This window comes from Chanodichthys erythropterus, chromosome 19, assembly GCF_024489055.1.
Source record: "Chanodichthys erythropterus isolate Z2021 chromosome 19, ASM2448905v1, whole genome shotgun sequence".
Lineage (NCBI taxonomy): Eukaryota > Metazoa > Chordata > Actinopteri > Cypriniformes > Xenocyprididae > Chanodichthys > Chanodichthys erythropterus.
The window spans coordinates 13,279,349-13,296,913 of record NC_090239.1 but is presented as its reverse complement, the minus strand read 5'-3'; the positions used below and the strand labels follow the sequence as shown (position 1 = coordinate 13,296,913).

The 17,565-nt window shown below is 39.0% G+C and overlaps 1 protein-coding gene across 6 annotated transcripts in view; it reads left to right on the top strand.

Moving 5' to 3' along the window:
• tbkbp1 (TBK1 binding protein 1) overlaps positions 1 to 7,934 on the top strand; it is a 64,358-nt gene extending 56,424 nt beyond the window's left edge. For 5 of the 6 annotated variants that reach the window (XM_067369247.1, XM_067369246.1, XM_067369249.1 and 2 more), the window contains 2 exons: positions 2,206 to 3,002; positions 5,548 to 7,934. In XM_067369247.1, the coding sequence (XP_067225348.1) occupies positions 2,206 to 3,002; positions 5,548 to 5,679 (929 nt within the window). In that variant the 3' untranslated portion in view covers positions 5,680 to 7,934. Of the gene's footprint in view, positions 1 to 2,205; positions 3,140 to 5,547 lie in introns of all 6 variants that reach the window. The other variant, XR_010892637.1, reaches the window with a different exon arrangement.
• Positions 7,935 to 17,565: the final 9,631 nt, after the last annotated feature.

Sequence of the window (17,565 nt, the reverse complement as noted above, 5' to 3'; positions counted from 1 at the left end):
CGGTCGACGAATCGTGCCTAGAGTTCGGGCCGGGTGACAGCCACGTGGTACTGAGACCCCGGCCTGGCTATGTGCCCAAGGTTCCTACCACTCCCTTCAGGGATCAGGTGGTGAGCCTGCAAGCGCTGCCCTCGGAGGAGGCAGACCCAGCCCTGGCTTTGCTCTGTCCAGTTCGCGCCTTGCGACTGTACATAGACAGAACCTGAAGCTTCAGGACCTCAGACCAGCTCTTTGTCTGTTACGGAGGCCAGCAGAAGGGAAAGGCTGTCTCCAAGCAGAGGATGGCCCACTGGATAGTGGATGCCATCGCCCTGGCTTATCAAGCTCAGGGCGTGCCCTGCCCGCTCAGGTTGCATGCTCACTCCACGAGAGGTGTAGCATCCTCCTGGGCGCTGGCTCGTGGCGCCTCGCTAACAGACATTTGTAGAGCTGCGGGCTGGGCGACACCTAACACGTTCACTAGATACTATAGCCTTCGTGTCGAGCCGGTCTCCTCCCGTGTTCTCGCCTCAGGTCAGAGGCACGGAGAGGCCCCGGCTTAGTGTCGGCTTGCTGCGCTACATGCGCGTTCTATTCTCCAGAGAGTCCCTACGGGCAGACCCTGTTGAGTCCTCCGGTTACCCCTCTGCAGCCGACGTGGCGGAGCGTCTGGCGCCAGGCCTATACTCCGTTGTATCCTTGAGAACCGGATTTAGGCTGGGTTCCATATGTGTGACCCTACGGGGATCCCATATGGGTTTTTCCACGGCTGCTCCTAAACGAAGCCCGTGTCTTTCCCTCTGGGAGAACCCATCTCTCACCGAGTGGAGTCACCCCAGTTCTTCCATATGTTGTACAACCTACAAGGTTAGTCCATATGTACTTATCGATATAACTCCTTCGGGGAAGGATATGGCTTCCGCAGCGTTCCTTATCTCATGTAAGGCTACGCTTTCCCAGCGTTATCCAATTGTCTCACTGAGTGGGTTTTGAGAACACCAGTGATCGACCATCTCTGTGTGAGCTCGGTCCCACCGTCCTTAGGCAAGGGGGTTCAGGTGGCTCACAACAGAGCGCTGGAAGAGGGCAGCTCCTGTGGCGCTTTGGTAGGGATTCCTATTCGTCGGTCTGTCCGACATACGTCGAACGTGACCGACTGAATGAGAACGTCTCGGTTACATAGGTAACCCTCGTTCCCTGAAGGAGGGAACGGAGACGTACGTCCCGTCGCCACAGGCGTTGTCCTGCTGATGCTGCTGCCTGCTGGGTTCAGCTCCTCAGCGAAAACCTGAAGATGCAACGCACCTGCTGCTCATTATATACCCGCGCTGCGAGGCAAGCAGCTGATGCATATGATTGCATGCCAATATGCATTGGCTCGTTTAGTTACACTCAAAGTAGATTGGCCTCTCTGGCGAGATTCCTATTCATCGGTCTGTCCGACGTACGTCTCCGTTCCCTCCTTCAGGGAACGAGGGTTACCTATGTAACTGAGACGTTTTTTCAGCTTCATAATCATGAATATTTTTACTCTGGTGTCACCATTGTCCTTACCAGCACTAAGCCTATGCATTTCCACCCCCAATATGATATCAAATTTAGCATTTTAATCAACAGTACATTTTTGTTAACCTTTTACCATATGTTTTGGAGTATCACAATAATATCGTATCGTGAGTTCAGTATCGTGATATGTATCGAATAGTGACATGAAGGTATCGCTAAACCCCTAGTATATAGCAATAGTATGCTTTAATTGAAGTTGCTTAAATATCCTCATGTTGCACATTTTTTGTCTCCTCTTCATTATTTTTTATATTGGCGATGAAATGGAAGTAAAAACAGATCTTTTCTTCTGTATTGTGGCATGCATGTAAGTGTAATATATTATTATTAAAAAAAAAAAATTAGGATGGTGACTTCTATTAATCAGTTGTTGACTGGGCGTCACACTCCATAATGGAGGTAGATGAATATAGGATTAGTCTTGTCTTTTGACCAGAAGATCGAGTTACATTTTCATTAAAGATTGTTATGAGGTAAAAAAGAAAGTCAAAAATAAAACATATGCAAATCAATAACATGGATTTAGAAAATAGTAGGGTGAAATTTCATCTCATGCTGACTTTAAGGAGTATTTATCCAACGTATGTTTCAACATGTCATGTCTTACTATTTATATTTAATCTATAGAGCTTTTTTTTCACTTTTGTGTTCATCTTCTAGTTCAGCGCCACTCTCCTGTCCCTCACCAGAGGCATTCGCCCGTTCCGCAGCGGCATTCCCCTATCCAGCAGCGTCATTCCCCCATCCAACAGCGTCACTCCCCTGTGCCCCAGCGGCGCTCCCCTATCCTGCAGCGTCTCTCTCCAGACATGCACCGTCGCTCACCTCTGCCTGAGCTCAGCGACGGCCCCGCATCCTATTCTTGCAGGCCCACTTCGCACCACCTGAGGGCCAGTTTCCAGGGAAGACGCAGTTACTCTGAAGTAGCCGATCCGTCGGCTTATCAACGGCCGCCACGGTTCACTCTGGACCCGGTGTCCACCCTGCCGAAACCTCGACCATATGTCGACAGCTACCACAAGCAGCAGCAGCAACAGCAGCAGCAGCAGCAGCAACAACAACAGCAACATGGAGGAAGCCAGCACATGTTAGTTCAAAGACAGGGCTCTCAGTCTGGGGTTGGAGGTGATGGGGGATTGGCTGAATCTCCACGGCTGTCCAGGGAGCTGTCCTTCCACCACTCGGATGTGTCCCACTTGCATTTCGAGCCTCAGCCCAGTCCAGCACCTCTGCATTCTTCCCCACAGCCTCCGCAGTCATCAGAGGATGAGGAGGAGTGGTCCTGCCCTCATCCCATCAGTCCACCGCGAACACTGGGGGTGTCGAGCCCCTCATCGAGCAGCAGAGGCCCCGCCTCTTGTTCAGCTTTCCCCATTCCTTCCCGTCCCAACACCCTAAGCTGCCACCCACCTGGATACCTGCATGCAGAGCACGCCCAGTCGTGGCCATCCATCAACGTGAGTAGTAAATCAGTGGCCAGAATAACCAACCCAGGGTCATTGGAAAAACGTGCCTGTGGCAACATTTCTGCAAAATGATATTACATTGCTTCTTGCACGTTTCGTGACGCATTGCAAGCGCAGTTATGTACCAGGTGAGCTACTGAGCAAGTTTACTATGTCAAAAAAGCCAGACACATGGTGCTGGTTATGTGATGCAAACATTACAATGTATCAATTTACAAACCATGCAAAGTGTTTTGAGATCATAACACATTATTGTGCAAAGTACAACGTAAAATGAATTGATATTAATTGATAATCTGCCCCTGTAATCATAATCTGTGTGAAAAGGAATAAAAGTTGTTGGTATTTTACTGCCACTACTTTATGCATAGGTATGGTTTTGGGGTTTAGGTAGAGGCACATTTTTCCAATGAGCCTATGTTGAGAACAACATAAAGGTGAAGTGTGTAATTTCTGCACCATTTGCGTAACCAAACAGAATTACAAATTTATGTTTTTAGAATGGATTCCTGCAATATTCATAATCAAAATTCATAATGCTTTGGCTTAGTTTGAAATGTCACTTAAATTTGTTTTTAAATTTACATATACTTTAAAAATTGATTTCCCAGAATGCCATTGTTTGTCAACTTTCTGTAATTCAGGGAAAAACCTCCAATTTCCAATTCAACTTCATGTGGGGTGTGGCCAATTACATTTAATTAGAAGTGATGATGTTCACTTTCTGGCTGCTCTAATAAACACTGAAATGTCTTGAAAGTTCCACAGAGAGACATTTGCTGCTGCCCATTTCACCAACTTATACTATACCCGAAAGTATGTACTGTTTTTGTGAAGAAAAAGTACACACTTATGAATGTGTATCAGAAGAGTACGCAAGCTTTGGGACATACTAGGCTACGTAAGGAATTATTGACGACAGGCCATTGAATTCTTAGAAAATAATGCACACCCGAGGTGGTAATGCTTCCACGTTGCGAAGCGGGTGTGCATTATTTTCTAAGAATTCAATGGCCCGGAGTCAATTATTCTGCTTATACTACGGTTACCACAACTCAATACACTGTTTCAGTGGTGTATTTGTCAGTTTTTTGTCCCTAAAACACTCTTGTGTGTGGGACTAATTTCTTACGCATCTCATCCCAAGCCTCCGTTGCTAATTCCAAAACGTCATTTCAGAACTTGTAACGAAGGATTGAGCCTTGATAGCAGAAAAATACTATTGATATAGTTATAAACGCACTTGAGAGAGAGAGAGAGAGAGAGAATGAGCATATGTGAATTAGCCTACCTGAGTGACTGTGCCTCTTTCACGGCAGCATTGTCTCTACTAATAGCGAAACGAAACTATAAGTTTATCTACTTCAAGAATCGCACAGTTATTACCTCGCTGGTGAGTCATTTTACTTATTAATTCGTCAGAGCAGCGGTGACAAAACGTTTCTGTGTTAGTGTGAGTCCATACTAATGTTATACAGTGTGTACATTTGAAAGATAGAGACAGAGCGAGAGAGAAAGAGAGAGTGTGCGTTTTCAGGACCCAATAAAACGTATTTTGTGGCAAAAGCCATGACACTAATTTGTCGTTTTCATCTTATAGTTTACTACATTTATTTGCTCGGTCAGTGTCGTTGTGAGTTTTGTTTCTTTTGCTGTTATAGGCTGTAAGTAAGGACCTTTTGAAATAATTAGAATCATTTGGCGAAGTGATATGGAACTGTAATGAGGTCAAGACCTGCGTTTCCCTGAAAATAATTGCACACCTTAGAACGTTGCTCAACTAATCAGATTCGAGCATTTGACAGCCCCGTAGTATAATTAGTCGTAATTGCGTCTTTAGTTATGTGCAACTTGTAATGGTTTAAACTGCCCTGTCAATCATCTTGTCACAATTCAATTTTATTTCCTACCATTTCCTAGAGAAATGTAGTTGCACATTGATCTGCCAGTCATGGGCCTGTCATGCGGAGAACACTTCTCATGTTTGCATAATGATGCATTTTAAACTTAATGACCAAACACATCATTATAAAAGTTAACAATGCTGTTGCAGATGAAATATAATGTGAATTACATTTAATCACTCAAACCTCTTTATCTGAAACCGCTCTGCTTAATGATCACTCTCACAAATCTGCCATGTTTGTAGTTTTTAACACTTTTTATTCATGTTTGTAGTTCTAATCGAATCCAACGCGTAATAAGTTGTGGGCAATATTAGCCATTAGAATGTGCACAGATCTGCACTTTGGATTCTAAGTAGACCATCCAGGTATCTTTGGAATACTCATTTCAACACTACGATTTGGGACACACATTTTCTAATTTTAAATACTATTTAGGGTGGATATATGCGTATTGGGATGCAGCAATTGTTTACCCATTTCAGGGAAATCAATCTTTTGTTTGTGCCAATCAAGCTGGGAAGGAAGATATTTTAACATTGAATAAAATACACATTTCACCTTTATTGTACAATTTTATTGGTGGATTTTAAACATTATGGCTGTCAAACAAATCACTGTGCCCTTTACAGCTGTGGATGGAGACCGAGGAGGAGGGTGACGTCAGGAGCTGCCCGTTGTGCCAGCTAATCTTCCCTGTTGGTTACCCTGATGATGCCTTGATCAAGCACATTGACTCGCACCTGGAGAACAGCAAGATCTGACACCCACAGCCACACCATGACCTTCCGTTGTTCCGCAGTTACATTCATTCTTTGCTCCCGGTATTTTTAGCTGGGTGCCTTCAGACAGAATGTAGGCAATGCAGCTGTGGCCAGTCTCACAATTTAAGTGAAACGGATATCAATGATAAACAACACAGCTCAAATATGGTGTGAAAGGCTCATATATCTCTATATCTCACTTCTTTTTAACACTACTTTCTTGAAATTGGTAACTTTCTATTTTGAACATCATCAGAAATTACATACATAAAACCAAACTCACTCTCCAAAAGAAACATATTGCAATATTAAGGCTCTCATTTAAGCTTTTAGCTACTGTTCCCATGATTATTTGCATTATTTACCCTTCGGCGTGGTCACAGAATGTACTTTGTGGGCCATATTAAAGAGAACCGAGTTATATGAGGGAACTATACAGGATGAATATGAGGGAATATTAGACACAATGGCTGCGTCATTTGAATTTCAGCACTTTATATAAGCACTTAATATCCAGTTTACCTTTACCAATATTACTAACACTAAGGCAAAAAACCTTATAGATATAATTTATTTTTTAATACTCCAGGGTTTTGCCCTTATATATATCTTAGTTTGGCAGGACTTCCCTTTAACAAAAAAGGATTAATTGTAATTATCTGTAAATTAACAATCACATCTATTTTGTTTGTCTTCCGGGGTGTTTGGCTGTACAAAAAGGGAAGATTTTTTTCTTCCCTATAAAGACATTCTTAAAGAATTTCTGCTCATAATATACAAAATGATTGCAGCTCTGGGCAAACAGTTTTACCAACCACTGACAAAACACCAGTTACTGTTGCTTCTAAAGACAGTAATACTGTGATTTCTGTAGGATGGTTTTTGATCTTTTTGATGTAAATTACTTCAGAAAAATTGCTTTGACAAAATAATATATTCTTTTGATCACATCACAGAGTGCGATTGGTTTTATCAGTTGTTGTTTTTTTAAATGTACTGTAAATGTTTACCTGTATTTAAAGCCAGTTATATGTATTAACCTGTAAATTCAGCTATATAATATAGATATGCATTTTGCAAGCTCCGATAAGAGTAAATGGATTGCTGAAGATTAAAAGAAAAACACTGGAACTGCTAATTAAAGATTTGTATTGTTACAAAGCCACCCAGTTGAATTAGGTAACTATCTTACTATTCCCTATTCTTCCAGGTGTACCATATACTATGTTTAAAAGTCTTCTTTTTGCGACTTTCCCTGATTCTGCAGACTTTATTAAATTGAGGGCACTGGATATGCTACTAACCCAAATACAGAGGAACTAAAATGGGAAAGTGGCACAAAGAAGTCATCGCTGGTGCACATGTGCAAAATTACAAAGCCAAATATAGCGAAGAGCAAAATGAGAAGCTGTACGCTGTCTGTCAAATAACTGGGTGGAGGAGGTTTCATCCAATTGGTCGTCTAATTTTATGTGGTAACCGTTAATATTCTGGAAAATACCCTCATGGATGTTGTAAATATGAGTCGTCTATGATGTCGCCATTAAATATTCCATGAAAGACTAAAAAACGGGTGTGGATAAACTGAAATACCATCAATACAACCAAAGACACAGCTTGTTTTTTGAATTTCTTTTCACAAGATAACCACTTCACCATTTCAGCATATTATGTTGAAATATGGTGCAAAACTGGAACATGTAGAAAAACATTTTTAATGGGTTGTGTGCAGACGTGGAAAGTCGCAGCTAAAGACAATCCATTTCTGCACAAACGCACAGTTTCCATATATAGCTTGTCTTGCACCCTTGTCCCCGAACATGCAGAGTAGAAGTTAAACTTCAGCCACTATTCACAAAGATTCGCTCAGGAGTTATTTAAAGAGCTATAGCTGTTTCCTTGCTCCTCAAGACAATGTTTTTCTCATGCAAAGGCAAATTAGCCAACTGAATGCTTTTCTGGATGCGCAAAGTATATGGTCTCTCTTTTGCCCTGTAGTTTGGTGTGTGACTTTTTTGTGATATTCTTAAATAACTCAGGGGATAAAACTTTGTGAATATGGCTCCTTGACCATACAGGACTAACCTCCACAGGGACAATGTGACAACTCGCCAAATCTATTAAAGAGCTAAGAGGACAATAATGAGGTAGAGATATTTTGTCATAGCAACAAGATACTGTAAAGAAAGAAAGAAAAAAAAGAACATTTAAAATGAATGCATATTGTGTCAAAAATTCTTCTGTAAATAATAAACTGGAACATGCACTGATTGAGTGTCATTATTTGTTTCATTTCTCTACGAAATGGTAGGAAACAGCAGAATATTATATTTAATATACAGTAAATCATAATCATGTTTTCAAATGATCTATCCTCATAAAACAATATTGTGAATATCATAACACATTGGAGTATTCATTTTCTGTAATGTATGGAGCACACAATTTAGTATAAATGTTTGTTGAAAAATGTGCTTATTCTTTAAAAAAAAATTTAAAACACACACACACACACACACACACATATATATATATATATATATATATATATATATATATATACACACACATTTTGGTTCTTCAGTGATACTTTGGGGTGGTTGAGGTGCTATATAGCACCTCTACAATATGTAGAACCCGTTAAGCCCAGTATGGTTCTTCGGCAGTTCTTTGGGGTGGTTAAGGTGTATATAGCACCACTGCCATAAAAAGAACTTGTTAAGCCCTTGTATAGTTCGGGTGCCATAGAATGTCTTTTTAAAAGATGTAATATAAGTCTTAAGGTGTCCCCTGAATGTGTCTGTGAAGTTTCAGCTCAAAATACCCCATAGATTTTTTTTTTAATTAATTTTTTTAACTGCCTATTTTGGGGCATCATTAAATATGCACCGATTCAGGCTGCGGCCCCTTTAAATTCTCGTGCTCTCCACCCCCGGAGCTCACGCTTGCCTTAAACAGCATAAACACAGTTCACACAGCTAATATAACCCTCAAAATGGATCTTTACAAAGGGTTCGTCATACAGCATGTCTAATCGCGTAAGTATGGTATTTATTTGGATGTTTACATTTGATTCTGAATGAGTTTGAGAGTGCTCCGTGGCTAAAGCTAACATTACACACTGTTGGAGAGATTTATGAAGAATGAAGTTGTGTTTATGAATTATGCAGACTGCAAGTGTTTAAAAAATGAAAATAACGACAGTCTTGTCTCCGTGAATACAGTAAGAAACTATGGTAATTTTAACCACATTTAACAGTACATTAGCAACATGCTAACGAAACATTTAGAAATACATTCAAAATGTGTACTGTTGGTGTGCCTCCAGGAACAGGGTTGGGAAACGCCACTCTAAATCTTTCTTAGTCTCTTAGTTTATTTGGGGAAAGGATTAAAAAGACATTACAATACAGTGTATTTCCTGAAGATAATGTGGTTCTTAACCTTTTTGCCCCCAAGGCCCCTCTATAAGGCCCCCACACAAGATTTTTTGACCTCAGAAAAGAAAAGAAAAGTGATTCAAAACAGTTTTTGCCATTGTAGTTAATTCCCATTCATAGCAAAAATATGAGAGTGGAGTAACATCTAAAATATAAGGAGGAGAATGGTGGTGATGGGATGCAACAAGATCGGATACTGAGAGCTGTAAGTTGCAGTTTAAATTATTTGGAAAGAGGAATACAATTGGAGGATGAAAGAAAGCTAAAAAGTGGTGATTTGCTGTACAGTATTTGAATGACGGTAATCTGATAAGAGGCTCGACAGTAGGTGTTTGTGAAGTCAGCTATATACCGAAATTGTCACAATAAAAAAGTATTATATGTAGTCAAATAATTAGGCTATATATCTTCATGTTTTGTGACTGAAGCATTCTGAAAGTAAAGTTCTCAATCAACTCGTATGGTTCTGTATGGCACCATTTGACAAAGGTGCTTTATAGCACAAAGTGGTGGTTCCCCTAGATTACAAATCACTGAACCACATTTAGTGCACCATTTTTGTTCATATATATATATATATATATATATATATATATATATATATATATATATATATATTACAGTATATATGAACCTTTGAACCAAGACATTATGACTAGTCAGGTGATGTCCGAACTGTTTGCACTTTATTTTATACGTATTATCTTTTTATTCTTTTAATTCCTTTTCCTGTTTTTATTTCATTTTTAATGTATTTTATATCTTTTATGTATCATCTTGTTATTCTGACTTTTAATGCATTTTAAATATTGCTGTCTGGTTGAAAGAGCTGGGAGAATTAGGAAGAAAGTGATTAAGTTAAAATTTGGTAAATTTGGATAAGGAGACAAACCATGGGGAAATTTAAGCTGTAGTGCATGGTTAAAATATCTCTGGATTACAGTCAGGACACTTTCCAAAGGGGTAAATTTCCAAAGGGGAAATTTGAACTGCGTTGCATAGGTAAGATATCTCCGGAAGGGGGATTAGGGCTGTGTGGTGCAGTTTGAGGTGTCTTGGCAGGTAGCAGTCCTGTTGGATGAGGAAGATCCATTCTGATCCGCTCTGATGAATAGATCCGTTTAGGTCCAACTCTGATGGGCGACAACAACAACAAACTCCCTGAGACTTCCTAGCTCTTCCATCCAGATAGCAAAATTTACTGTTGTTTCTATTCCTTATGTTCTATTTTTATTATTCTTTTTTATGTAAACCACTTTGAATTACCATTGTGTATGAAATGTGCTATACAAATAAAATTGCCTTGCCTTGAAGTGAATATCGTTGATTATCTGGAATAAAGATCTGAGCGACTTTGACAAAGGCCAAATTGTTATGGCAAGGCAACTGGGTCAGAGTATCTCTAAAACGACATGAGGAAATATTAAATTCATCCTATAGAAAGCAATTGATTTTGAATACTATAAAAGCCAGATGTGTTTTGAAGGCTTCATGGCCTACATGACTGTGAGAGAAGACACAGAGGAAAGAATGGGATTTTAGCTGAAGTTTGCAGTTGGATTCTGCACCTTTCAACATGTTCTCTTGATAAAAATAAAGAGGCAAAATCACTGAATAATTATTTTGTGGGACAATCAAAAAATGTTTTTGATGTAGACTAGTTGTCAGTCGGCCACCCTTACAAAGAGAACAGGCCAGTTAATGAGGTAACTGTGACAAACGTGTCAGGGAGATTACAGAAAGAGAAATGGGAGGAGAGCACCTGCAAATGAGATCATTGGTTAAAACTGTAAAAGTGTGAGTTGTGAGTGAGATGTTCAGATGCCATGCAGGCGTCTCAGCGTTGTTGCTTTATCCAATAAAGTCTTATTTTGATTTCTGGGACTCTACCTCGTGAGCGTCATTCACAAGAAAGAGAAGACTTTTTTCCAGCAGTGGTGAGAATTTAGCGGCAGAGCAATCAGGGTGCCTATGATGACACCTGTCCACCATCGAAAGCACTTGCAACGAGCACTCAAGCATCGAAACCAGACCTTGGAGAAGTGGAAGACGATAACCTGGTCAGATGAGTCCTGTTTTCTTTAACATCACATTGACGGCCTTGTTACCGGGAGAAGTGATGCACTATTGGATAGAGGGAGTGTGATGCTCTGGGTAATGTTCTGCTGGGTGTAAATTGAACATGTGCTACCTACCTAACCATTGTTGTAGACCAGGTACAGCTTCATGACAATGGTATTCCCTGGTGGAAGTGGCCTCTTTCAGCAGGATAATGCACCCTGCCACACTGTTTGAGGAACATGATGAAGAATTAAACATGTTACTGTGGCCTCCAAATTCCCCAGATCTCAATCCATTTGAGCATCTGTGGGATGTGCTGGACCAACAAGTTCAATCCACGGTGGTCAGATACCACATGACACCTTCAGATGTCTTGTAGAGTGGAATAACAGCATATTAGGCAGGTGGACAATGTTTTGTCTCATCAGTATACTGTTTTCACAAATTTGCGTTTTTGTAGTTTAAACGGAGACGATAATGGTATTGTTTTCAAAAACTTGCACTTTGAAGCCACTTTCAAAGATGCTTTCAGAGAGGGCATTTTAGGGCCCCCAAAACACCATTGTCGTAGAAATGAATGGCCAAAACGTTATTAGTTGAAAATGGTTTCGTGTAAACAGACCCTTGGAAACCTGTTTTCAAAAGTTTGTGTTTTCAGCCTCTCAATTGTCGTATAAATGAATGGCCAAAACGCACCAAAAGTTTTCTTTTTTAGTTGAAAGCGGTTTCATGTAAAGAGACCCTCATGCTGTATATATTCATTGAATTCATAGTAACAATAGAGATGGTTTTCTCAAAGTACTTTTTAAAACTCTCGTCTGTTTTCCTCTAATTCCCCCACCCCACTTCCGACCCTTTGTGTCATTTCTGTGCCACATGCATACTCTTTCAGTGAGAGATGCACTTCTCTCAAGTTCACAGGATGGCCCGCCCATCCGCTCAAAACCACATGCTCTCCGTGAAGAGCTCGATACTCTCTCTTTCTCTCTCTTCTTCCTCCTTTTCTCTTTCTCTGTTTCTCTCTCTCTCTCTTTGCTTTTCTTTCTGTGACACACTCACACAAACACACATCACAAATGCCCCCACCTCAAACATTTCACCAGATATAGGTCAAAGTTAGGTTTTAGGGGTATTAATTAAAACTAAAGCACAAGGGGAATTCAAAGCCAAGTTGATTTATGAAGTATAATTAATTTGAATTTATGAATCATAATTAATTTTTTAATATTACAATAAGAACAAATTTGCTTTGGGAAAGTTCATAAGATTCCTCTATTGTTTTTAAAAATTTGTGGGAGTATTTACCCCTAATATTTTAAAGAAAATAAAAGTATTTATAGCTGTGGAGTTTTTTTCTCCATTTGTCTGAAGTTCTTGAGAAAATACAATAGAAACAACATGATCGGCATTAGCGGTTAACACCTTTCTGGTACTGATGTCATCTACACACATTTGTTAAAGCCTTCCACAAAATGACTTTTCATGCAATTTAATTAAAATTTAAAATTTAATCCATAAAATGATCCATGATGGGAACCCCTAAAAGGTTCTATATATGAAGCACCTGCAAAAACTCATTAAGTTTCAGAACAGAACCTTTCGTGAACATGGTCAAAAGTACTGTATGTGGACATCAAAAAACATCCATATGTGCTTGTTGAACATTTAATAGGGAATTAATAGGGAGTTGGTCCTATCTTTGTTGTTGCATCTTGTAAAAATCTGGGCTTTTTTTCAAATCAGTTATTCCACACCATGACACAGTTAATAATTTCTTTATGGATCCCACATGAATATTGTCTGGCTATCACCAGACCAAGTTCAATTTAAAATTGAACATTGGTCTGGGGAGTCTGTATGTATTTTCTACTGCACAAGAGGCGTGATCAACGAGCATTATTCACGCAATTGGATAGTCCATCAGATCAACGATCCGGGTAACGTACTTTTTCAGAGCGATGCGAAAACTCCAGACAGGTTTAGTTTGTATTGGTTTGTAGCATTGATCAGCGGTTTGCAGAAGCAGCAATGGCATCGAGCAATTTTTGCAGGTTGTGCAAAAAACATGAAAGTGAGTGGTATTTACACCCATTCAGTCATTCAGTATCATCGAGAGGTTAAAAGGAATTGGATTTGCGGTCGTGCTTGCCGTCACTTCTCTATCGTCATAGTGTTTTTAATAATATTTTATTTCTTAATTTCTTATATCATTTTGCTTCTCAAGTAAATTTTATATGGTTGATATTTGTACTGGAAAATTAGACACAAATACTTAGACACTTTTTGCAGTGCATTGCATAGTACTGATTCAATTTAATACAAGCTGTATACAGAAGATGTGTTGTTTTTTAAGCAAATCAGGAAAGGGCCAAAGACTTCAAATTAAATCTTTAAACGGCACTCTTGCCAGTCTGTGATTGGTTCCCGCAAAAGTGTAACAGAAGCAGTAGAAATGAATGTACGGGTTTCCAGACTGAGTTGCCGGGCGAAATCAAATCGCCGGCAGATCAGGCTAGGTTTATCCAGTCTAACATGAATTTGTCTTGCTAGAACACTAAAATGTTGTATACACCTACTAGTAATGGGTGCTGTTGAAATAGCCAAACCTGTAAATTAAAAGGGGGTGTGTTACTCTCTCATGACATTTATCTCAACTGAGGTGCCTATTATTTCATAGAAGAGACAAAAAGTGTAAATGTTACATCTGAAGAAAAAATTATTAGTTCCTTGTATGAAATCTTGCTTGATAATCTAACAGTTCCATCTCAGGGCCTCAAAAAGTTCTTCTTCTAGGGTCCTTTTTATGCAAATGTTCATACTTAAACAATGCAGTATGCCTAAAAATTTTAAGAAATTTGAAAATGCTGAAGAGCTATAAAATACAATTCATATTTAGTTTTTTGCTATTGGGCTTTGGGCTGGCAGCCCTGGTTAAATAAAACTATAGTAGTGACCACACTCTACCTACCTGTATCGCTGTACATCTAACTGTTTCCTTAATAGCGCAATACAGAGAACTAAAGATAACAATACCAATCATATTTAAAGACTGTCGTGTGAACTGGTCCCAGGGTGTAGTTCACATTTTGGTTTAGCATTAGTGTTAGTGAAGCATTTTAAGTTAGCAACATGATATCACATCTCACTCTTAATCTCATTCGCCTTTGTATCCCTGTGTATCCCACATTATCCACTAGATGGCCAGGAAGATCACAAGAATGAGCTCTTTCACATTCCATGTGCAACACACAGAACAGTGACACTTCAATACTCCAATATGTAGTAAGTGTATATCAGATGATAGACAGACAGACAGACAGATAGATAGATAGATAGATAGATAGATAGATAGATAGATAGATAGATAGATAGATAGATAGATAGATAGATAGATAGATAGATAGATAGATAGATAGATAGATAGATAGATAGATAGATAGATAGACTTTTATCCGTACTGTTATCCGTAAAATCACGTGGCCTACCGAGGAACAACTGTGAATTAGATATGTGCCCATATTTCCTGCATATAAAACAAAATGAGGTTGTATATACGCTAAACAAAGGATCAACCAGAGCAGAGATCAAACAGCGGGGAGCAGAAGTGAATTTGTTGGAGCAATGGGCCAATCAGGACAGAGTCAGGCATCGACACAGAGCATGAAGCTGTGACCTGCATTTGAACTGCTGACCTGTGTAACTCACTCCTATTGATGACGGGACACGCACTACCACTCTTACAACATAACGCTTCAGCAAGCACAGCGTGGCCCTGGGCAAGAGGGATGGAGAGGAGGGAAATGGGAAAGAAGAGGGCAACAGGGTAGTTAGTCAGGGTGTGAGTTTATTTAGTAGGATTTTAAACTGAAATGAAGACAACGTTGTAACACTTTCCTACATCTCTGGCCCCATGACAGGAAAATGTCAGTAAAAAGTATAGAGAAAAAGTGTAGTGTGTAAGTTAACGACAGGGAGTCATCTGTTATTGATAACTGAGTCAATTGTTTTTAGAATCAGTTATTCATCCATGACTGATGTTCTCTTGACCTCAATTACACAACTAAACACAACAGTGGCAAGAGAGCCGTTTAAAGATTTAATTTTAAGTCTTTGGCCCTTTCCTGATTTGCTTAAAAAACAACACATCTTCTGTATACAGCTTGTCAGTACTATGCAATGCACTGCAAAAAGCGTCTAAGTATTTGTGTCTAATTTTCCAGTACAAATATCAACCATATAAAATTTACTTGAGAAGCAAAATGATATAAGAAATTAAGAAATAAAGGTTTTTTTTTTCTGAAAATATTATTAAAATGAGGTGAGTTTATGCTTAAAACAAGAATACCTGCCAATGGGGTAATAATAAAAGTTACTGTACTTGAGTATTGTTTTGGCTACTCTGTAGTTTTACTGAGTATCAAAGATATTAGCAACTTTTATGTACAAGTTTATGTACTCATACTCCATTTGCAGTGAACAATGCAATTACTCATGACATATTGCATGGCACCTACCTTTTTCTGCAGCAGTTTATTTCTGCTACAAAGGAAGCAATATCTACATGGCACTGCAAGTACTACATCTTTACTACTTTGCCTTTACTCACCGAAACTCACTTGTCAACAAAGCTACTTTACATGAATGCGAGTGCATTTCACTGTAAAAAAAAAAATAAAAAAAATGATCGTGATTTTAGTGAAGTTCACAACGTAATTTTGGGAGGAGTGAACCCATCTAATCTTTCAATTAACAACCAGAGCATATAAGCAGCTACTCACCCTGCTCTGGCATTAGTTGTTTCGATATCCCTCCACCTCCCCAACTCCACCACATAATTTAGGCATCTCATCTATCATACTCCTCTTCCAGGCACTAGTTGTCCCTGGGGGGGTATATCCAAGCTCGAGTTGAAGCTGCTTCCTCGAGCCCCTCCACAGCGGACAGCAAGCCCAATACGCTTAACCTTATTAGCTTAAAGATTTTACGAGGAAACAAACTCGTGAAACAGTAAAAGACTGTAAAATGCTACGGTGAAAAAGAGTTAATTGGTTTACAGAAAGTTTCCATACTTTATACAATAAATAACTGTAATTGATCTAACCGTACATTCAATGTAATTGTACAGTAAAATACTGTTAAATTTACAGTGTTTGGAAGTGAAAAATAACAAGTAATTGTATAATTTACAGGTACAAAAAAACATAAATTGTTAGGGTTTTATGTTATATTTAATGTTAAATTAATGTTTATTGCATTTTTAAAAACTTCATGTGTGTTACCATGATAGTGTTTAGTGTTTGTGTGAATGATATTGAGCACCTTCTATATATTAGTATTGTCCTCAGCTTGTGGAAAAAAACTGCTTGTGATGAGCTTTGATTCGTCTTGTGACTTTCTCACCACTGTTTGTTATTGGTGTTATCAGTGTATTACAAAGGTACAAAACAGATATTAGTACTTCAATAAATTAACATTATATCAGTTAATGAAATACATGTTTTACTGTACATTTAAAGCTGCAGTCCGTAACTTTTTTGGTTAAAAATGATCGAAAATCAATTTTTTGAGCAAGTACATAACCAGCCAGTGTTCAAATCTATCTCCTTACCTTAACTCGATTAACAACGGTAAGCTTGTAATAATGTTTTATAATAAGAGCGGTACTGGTGGGTTTATGCAGGAAATTCGAGCATGCAGCCGTTTGTCTTTGTATCATTACGTCATGTCTGTAAACGGAAAGGAAGGAGTCCCAGCTAGTATCTATATCATGTGAGGATGCTGCTTGTAGCGGATCATTTATACACTTTTCTCACAGCAGCTGAAATAATTAAACTTATCATTTTGATTGTAATCCAGAAAGATCCAAATGACAATCATCAGTGACAACTGGAGATTCACTAGTAGTCAAAAGCAAAAGACTGTGGACTATGGAGTTTAAATCTACAGATAACGCAAATACACATATTCACGCAATGCTGATGTTGTTAATATTAACAGTTTGATAACAAAGTATATCAGTAATAATAATTTGCATGGTTTGGCATGATCCGAGCTAAGCAATCGTTAGATTTAATCACCATTGGCAGCAGGATTTATTGTATGTTCAGATGACATTTTCTGGTGAAAATTCTTATTTTGGTCATACTTCCAAGATGTAGAATCTGTGTTTCTGAAGTACAGTATCCACACCGATGTGGTGACTGACGGCAAACATTAGATTCATCCGTACGCAGTTGTGTCGATGCACAACGCACATAAATAATTCCACATCTAACTGCAATTGCAGGTTTCAAACAGAGATGGCGACAAAGAGGCAAAACTTCCGGACTGCAGCTTTAAGTTAAATCTGTAAAACCTAAAATGTTGCTACCGTATATTAAATTAT